Below are 8,161 nucleotides of genomic sequence, written 5' to 3' on the forward strand. Positions count from 1 at the left end.
CTCTACCTTTCCATCAGTAAGGTACTCTATGATAGTGTTGAGATAAGGATAAACCGAGTTGTCTTGCCGTGCAATCACTGAAATGTTGTCCGATATCACGGTACCCACATTGATTGGGTACCCGGGCATAATGGAAGACACAAGAACAACTCGAGGAATAGGAAGGTGAGTCTCATTTTGGCTCGGATCCAGTCAGCTGCAGACAAAGGTTTGCCACCCCTTCGCCTCAAAACTCAGAGTGTTCCGGTGGATGGGAACCTCAGTAGTGATCCATGGTGGTGGTGGCCCTGGTGGTCCTAGAATATCAGCCAACAAAAGTCGGGCGTCATCCTTCAGTGCGTACTTCTCCAGATATTCCTTCGGCTCAACATCCTCGAAGCCCAAATATGCATTTAGCGTATGCTGATCAAACCTCACCTTGAGGTTGCGTAGTATGGCTACCTTCGTCCCTTTCTTTATATGAGCCACATTGGCATAGAATTCACAGATGAGGTATTCTTTGGCATCCTCTACTCTCTCGGTGAACCACATCCACCCCTTTCGTTCCCTAAACTGTCTCAAGATAGCTGTGTTGTATTTCTCCAAGTCCGTCAACAAACACTGTCTCTCAAGAATTAGCGACCTCACTGGCCACCACATACGAAAACTGGTGAATGCGGGCAAGCTGACAAAATGATCCTCCCAAACCTCTTTCTTCTCTGATCTTTCAAGCCCTGTGGCTGTAGAATCTCCCCCCTCTACCATCATCGAGGATATCATGTTTAACCTGTGCCTCTAGGAGTGGTGTAACTGATGGCTCTGAAGCCTGACTAGCACTCTCCGATCCCTCGGAGCTGCTATGAGAAGATGGCTCATCCTCGAGCTAGTATCTCCCATGTGGCCTCGACTGAGTGGCCGTCTGATCTTTCTGCACAAAGGCTGATTTGCCTTCTGACACCTCCTTAGATGGGACATAGGAGCTAGACTTAGAGAAGTCTGCACCTCTCCCTCTGCCGGCTGTTGTTTTCTTTCTGATTATTTTGGGCTGGCCGAGGGGCAAGGAACTTTTACCTTGACCCCGAGAAGATTCACCTCTCCCTTTTGAAGTGTCGCCTCAGCCTCTTGAATGAAGCATTGTCTGTATCAAGCAGAGGAGATTGTTAGTTGCAATTCATTTTTCAAACATATACATGAGATATGTAGGTAAGGGATAAACAATTAGACATAGTGGGGTTGTGTAGTTGAGTCATGCCTGTAGGATAAGGGATCTGCGGTCCGCACATTTCTATTGTGCGGCCGCAGAAGGGAAGTGCGGTTTGCACATTTGAGATTGCGGCCATACTTCTAAGTCCCAAAAATGTGAACTCTCTGATGACAGATAAATGGACAATCTGCGGCCGCAAGAAGAAATCTGGGATCTGCAAAATTTGACTTGCGGTCGCAGATTTCTGCATCACATAAGTGTCTAAAATTCCATATCTGCGGACCACACAATTCAAGTGCGGCCGCACAATTCAAGCAATTACGAACAAACAATATTTTTAGTCTAATAATTTTTAATTTCTTGCACAAATAGGCATGGCAATATTGTAAAAGCCTGAAATTGAAGCATACCAGAGATAGTGAATGCACTGAGTGAGTAATCTAGGTGGCTATGTGTGTGTGGACAATTGAAATCTCCAAGAAAACTTAGCAGGGCAACATTGCTTGTTCAAAGTGGGAAAAGGGTAAAATGAGCCCTACTGTTTTATTTATACCATTCAAAATGAGAAGGGATCAGAGACGAGTGCGGCTACACATTTTCATGTGAGGTACGCACTCTTTAACCTTGATGACTATTCTTAGAAACCAATCTGCGGTCCTCACATTTTGAGGTGCGGCAGCAGATTTCACATGCGGTTGCAGATCGACCTCTGCACTGACAAGCTTAAACTTCAGAGAGTTGGTATGTTTTATATTTCAAATGTGCGGTCCGCAAGAGAAATGTGTGGCCTCAATGCTCATATACTATGGCACATAAAAATGTGCAGCCGCATAAATAAAGTGCGGTCCGCACTCTCTTGAACACTTAGCCATATTTTCCTCCAAATAAAACCTAACTACAAAAGAAAAAGGAAAATAAACATGGGTTGCCTTCCAAGAAGTGCATGATTTAACATCGCGACATGACGCAGAATACCCTCAAGTGAAATGAATGACCACCACAACGTGGTTATCTACAACCTTTCCCAAGTAGTGCTTCACCCGGTGACCATTGACTTAGAATACTTGATTTTGTTTGTTCTTCAAGTCTAATGCACCAAAAGGTGTCACACCTACAATTTCAAAAGGACCACTCCACTTGGATTATAGCTTCCCGGGAAACGTCCTCAACCTTGAGTTAAACAACAATACAGGATCGTCCACCTTGAGCTCTTTGTTCCAAATGTATTTGTCATGAAGATATTTCATCTTTTCTTTGTACAAGGACGAACTCACATAAGAATATACTGGAACTCATCCAATTCATTCAAATGTGCAATCCTCAAGTTAGTAGTTATATCCCAATCAAGATTCAACTTCTTTAGAGCCTACATGTCATTCTATTCTAGTTCCACCGGAAGATGAAAAACTTTCCCGAACACTAACCGGTATGTCCATATTCCGATAGGTATTTTGTAAGCCGTTCATTAAGCCCATAATGCATCATCAAGCGTCTTGGACCGATCCATCCGATTAGCATTCACCATTTTGGACAAGATACTCTTTATCTCCCGGTTGGAGACGTACACTTGCCCACTAGCTTGTGGGTGATAGGGAATTGTGACTTTCTAAATAACACCATAATTGCTAAGTAATGTGTCGAAAGCCTTGTTGCAAAAATGTGATCCCATATCGCTTATAATTGCACGTGGAGCACCATACATTGTGAAAATATTCTTCTTCAAGAAATCCACCACACTTCTCGCCTCATTGTTGGGTAAAGTAAAGACCTCAACCCATTTGGAAACATAATCTACCGCGACTAAAATATAAGTGTTTCCACAAGAACTCACAAAAAGGGCCCATAAAGTCAATACCCCACACATCGAAAATATCAATCTCCAAAATGGTTGTGAGAAGCATTTCATTTTTCTTTAAAATTTTACTGGCCTGTTGACATTCATCACATCTTTTCACTAACTCACTAGCATCTTTGTAAAGAGTAGGCCAATAGAAATTGTAACTAAGCACTTTGGACGCTGTTCTTTCTCTACAATGATAACCACCATATGGCGAAGAATGACAAGCCCCAAGAATTATATCTTGCTCTTCTTTCAGTATACATCTTCTAATCACCCCATCAGTACAGATCCGGAAAAGGTATGGTTCATCCCAATAATAATCTTGACAATCCCGTTTGAGCTTCTTCCTTTGGCTTGAAGAGAACTCATCCGAAATGATTCCAAACACAAGAAAATTTGCTAAGTTCGCGAACCATGGCACCTCTTTCATTGAAATTGCCAAGAGTTGCTCATCGAGGAAGGAGTCATTGATTTCAAGTCTATCATGCGGACTCCCCTCCTTCTCCAAACGAGACAAGTGGTCCGCCACTTGGTATTCACTATCTTTTCTATCTTGGATGTCAATGTAAAATTCATGTAACAAGAGCAACCTTAACATCAACCGAGATTTGGAGTCCTTTTTGCTCATAAAGTAATGAAGTGCCGCATGATCCGTGTGGACAATGACTTTTGCACCCATCAAGTACGGGCAAAACTTCTCAAGTTGAAAACACAATAGCAAAGAGCACTTTCTCCGTAACAGTATAGTTGACTTAGGCACTGTTCATGGTCTTACTAGTATAGTAGTAAGACCATATGAAAAATCTTGTTGCTGCATTTCCCCAAAACAGCCCCAACCTCTACGTCTCTTGCATCACACATGAGTTCAAAAGGCATACTCCAAATTTGAGTGGTGATGATGGGAGTAGTTGTCAACATGAGCTTCAATAATTCAAAAGCTCTCATGCAATCATCATTGAATTGAAACTTAGCAACCTTCTCAAGAAGCTTGCACAATGGGTTCAACACCTTAGAGAAGTCTTTGATGAAGCGCCGGTAGAAACCCGCGTGGCCTAAGAAACTCCGCACACCCTTCACCGAAGTTGGGGGTGGAAGCTTAGAAATCACCTCAATATTTGCCTTGTCAACTTCAATTCCATTCCTTGAGATTTTGTGGTGAAGGACAATGCATTCCTCGACCATGAAATAACATTTCTCCCAATTGAGCACCAAATTTGTTTCTTCACATCTAGCCAACACTTTGTCCAAATATGCAAGACAATCATCAAAAGAATCTCCAACCTCCGAGAAGTCATCCATGAAAACTTCAAGGTAGTTATCCACCATGTCTGTGAAAATAGCCATCATATACCTTTGAAAAGTCGCTGGTGCATTGCACAAACCATATGGAATCCGCTTAAAAGTAAAATTACCATAGGGAGATGTAAAAGTTATTTTCTCTTGATCTTTTGGAGCAATGGTTTAGCCTGAGTACCCATCAAGAAAGCAATAGAAAGCACGGTCGGCCAATCTGTCAATCATTTAATCTAAGAAAGAAAGTGAAAAGTGATCCTTCCTTGTGACTTTGTTGATCTTGCGATAGTCCATACACACCCTACAACCGGTCACCGTTCTAGTAGGAATCAATTCATTCATGTCATTGGTGACCACCATCATGCCCCCCCTTCTTTGGGATACATTGAACCGGAGAAGTCCATGAACTATCAGAGATGGGGTAGACAACCTAGGAATCCAACCACTTGATAATCTCCTGCTTGACAGCTTCTTGCATAGCCTCATTGAGTCTCCTTTGAATTTCAATAGATGGTTTGGAATCTACCTGCACGTTAAGGTCCTCCCAATCGCCTTCTTCCTCTTTTGTAGCACCGCTAATGTGGAATCTACCTGCACGTTAGTCAAACAAGAGGAAAGAATAACCGGTAAAGTAGAACAAGGACCAAGAAATTCATACCGAAGATGTGGAGGCAATGACTTCAACTCCAAGGTAGGAGGCTCTTCAATAGAATGATTTGTAGGAGGAGGAGTCCTATTTTCAAGATCCAAGGATAATTTCCGGGGTGTATAGTTATAGGACCCCATTCCTTGCAAAGAGTTTACACATTCCATAAGCCATCCATCTCGTCATCATCAAAGTTGAGCAAGACGGCCTCTAACATATCACCAACATTGATTGTACCACTTGTTTCATCAACAATAACATCGGTCACCAAGTCCACAAAAGAACACACCTTATTGCTATTTGGTTGCCGCATGGACTTACACACATGGAATACCACTTTTTCATCACCAACCTAGAAAATGAGTTCTCCGACTTCAACATCACAAAGAGTCTTACTCATAGCAAGGAAAGTTCTCCCAAGAATAATTGACACTTCATAATCAATCTCACAATCTATAATGACAAAATTTGCCGGAAGAATGAATTTATCAACAAGAACCAAGACATCTTCAATCATACCCAAAGGCCTCTTCATGGTATGATCGGCCATTTGCAATCTCATAGAGGCGGGTCTTGGTTGTCCAATTCCCAAAGTCTTGAAAACAAAATAGGGCATCAAATTGATACTTGCCCCAAGATCACAAAGAGCCTTAGCGAACTCGGCACTTCCAATTGTATAAGGGATTGTGAAAGAACTGGTATCCTCCAACTTATGAGACATTGAATGCATAATTGAATTCACTTGATGAGTGACTTTGATGGTCTCAAAATTCATTGACCGCTTCTTTGTCACAAGATCCTTCATAAACTTTGCATAACTGGGAATTTGTTCCAAATCTTCAACTAATGGCAAATTGACTGAGAGACTCTTCATCATTTGAATGAACTTCTTAAATTGGTTCTCACCATTTTGCTTAGCGAGTCTTTGAGGATATGGAGGTGGAGGCTTAGGCAATGTTGCCTTAGCCTTTTGCACTACCGGCTCCGGTATGTCAATAATGTATTCTCTAAACGGGTTCACCTCCTCTTGATTCTCTTCCACACTATCATAAATATCAATCCGAACTTCATCATTAGGTTGCACTACATTGTTCGGGATCGCTTCTTCTTGCATCACTTTATCATCATCAACAAGTTGCCTTCCACTTAAGGTGGGTGCATTCCTACCTCTTCCACTTCTTGTGATAACTGCCATGGCATGCCCCGTATTTTTAACACCTTTTGGGTTTACCACCGTGTCTCTTGGTAGTGCCCCTTTAGGACGAGAATTTAAAACTTGAGAGATTTTCCCCATTTGAACTTTGAGGTTGTGGATTGATGTGCTGTGTGAGACAAGTTGGGCAACCGAATCGGCATTCTTTTCCATCATTTTCTTGAACATATTTTCAATAGGCCCCATCTAATTATTTGAAGAACTCGAACCATGGGAAGGATAAGGAGGTGGGTTGCTTGGTTATTAGTACATTGGGAGCCTTTGAAAACCCGACCACCGGTTGCCGTGATTGTTGTTCCATCCGCATTGATTGTTACCTCCCCAATTATCTGTCACAACCCAAACCAATGAGAGGCGACGGGCACCCGGTACCTTACTCAACCGAGTACCAACGTAACGTATCTTTCGTATCATACTATCATCGGTAAATGATCCAGAGAGGCTATCGTGAGATAAGTAGAATAAAACATGAGAAAATACTTAATATAGGGTGACCCAACTTGATATACCGACTTATACATATGACGTATTGGCCTATAAGGCCATACCAGTATCCGTATACATGACATCTGTCTACAAGCCTCTAAGAGTACATAAATATCATAAAGGTCGGGACAGAGCCCCGGAACACCAATTAATACATAATCAAATCATACTGACCAAATAGGCAACTCTGGAGCAAGTAGAGTGCACAAACACCTTCTGCTGAGCTGATAGCCTACTAGGAGAACTCTCAACCTATCTATCGGGACCTACGGGCATGAAACGCAGCATTCCCAGACAAAAGGGACGTTAGTATGAATAATGTACTGAGTATGTAAGGCATGAAAATCAGTACATAAAAGACATAGATGAAACATGGAGTACATAATTTCACCTGTGAGTCTAAATAACTTTGTGAATCCTGAAACATTTATAATGTCATGCACGTGCATGTAAATGTCGTATCATGCATAGGTATAAGTGTACATAACCTCATCAAGCCTCTGAGGGCATCCCATCATATCATCTCGGCCACTGTGGGCAAATCATCAACGTATACCAGGTGATCAGGTGGTGGTGCATATATAACGTCATAACCTTTTTCCATATCCCATATATAACGCCTTCTGGTCATGGGTCAATGTACATGTATAAATGCATGAAATGCATAAGAAATACGTTAATAAGATTTCTCGAATATCATAAAATCAATATGCCTTTCGGACAAACTTTATCAAATACGTATTTTTCTGAGACCCATGAATAGAGGATATAATAATAATTCACATAGGGAATCAAGAATATAGACACCCCTAGTATTTCTATGAATAGAGTCATTTATGAAAGTTGCATATTTTGCTTGTTTAGTTTGTATCATTTGGATCATGCCAAAAAGAAAGAAGGGATATCCTTAACATACCTTAACTCCATTGAGACCTTAATACTTTCCAAGAAATTCTTCAAACAACTCAACTCAATCTACCATAGCATAAGGAGATTTAAAATCAGTGTTGAGTAAAAGATAAGTCCGCAACTTAAACTAGTAGCTCATTTATGTAAATTTGGGCAGCATCTCCCCTGTAACTAGGCCCTCCTCCAATACCATATACAAAAAACAACAAGAACACAACAATAAAAATATGTAAGCATCATTTTCCAATCTTATCTCCATCACAATATACCACAAAACAGCCCACGCACCCTAATCACTTCATACATAAAACGACAACCAAAGTAGTGTCAAATAACATAATAAAATGTAACAACGAATGACCAGACCACCATTCAGTCATTATGTGGAGTTTATCCACACCATGTTTCCTCTAAAACTCTATTAAACAGTATAAAAATATACATCCCAAAGGCAACACGAAACAGCCCACAAAACAGTCCACTACAAGTCAAATAACCCGAACTCTCAACTTCCGATCACCGTCCCGTGAGTTCTAACTATTAAAAAACGAATTTATCAACCTTTCTTGATATTTAAGCACTTAAATACAG

The 8,161-nt window shown here is 41.2% G+C and overlaps 1 protein-coding gene across 1 annotated transcript; it reads right to left on the reverse strand.

The window, feature by feature from the left end:
* Positions 1–5,314: 5,314 nt before the first annotated feature.
* On the reverse strand, positions 5,315–6,361 carry LOC138893694 (uncharacterized). Its single transcript, XM_070178346.1, has one exon. The coding sequence runs from the start codon at positions 6,359–6,361 to the stop codon at positions 5,315–5,317; it is 1,047 nt and encodes a 348-aa protein (XP_070034447.1).
* Between the last annotated feature and the right edge of the window lie 1,800 nt (positions 6,362–8,161).

Source organism: Nicotiana tomentosiformis, chromosome 6, assembly GCF_000390325.3.
Source record: "Nicotiana tomentosiformis chromosome 6, ASM39032v3, whole genome shotgun sequence".
Lineage (NCBI taxonomy): Eukaryota > Viridiplantae > Streptophyta > Magnoliopsida > Solanales > Solanaceae > Nicotiana > Nicotiana tomentosiformis.

Coding starts and splice junctions, on each gene's coding strand:
- LOC138893694 (XM_070178346.1), bottom strand. CDS start 6,361: ATGGGGCCTATTGAAAATATGTTCAAGAAAATGATGGAAAAGAATGCC.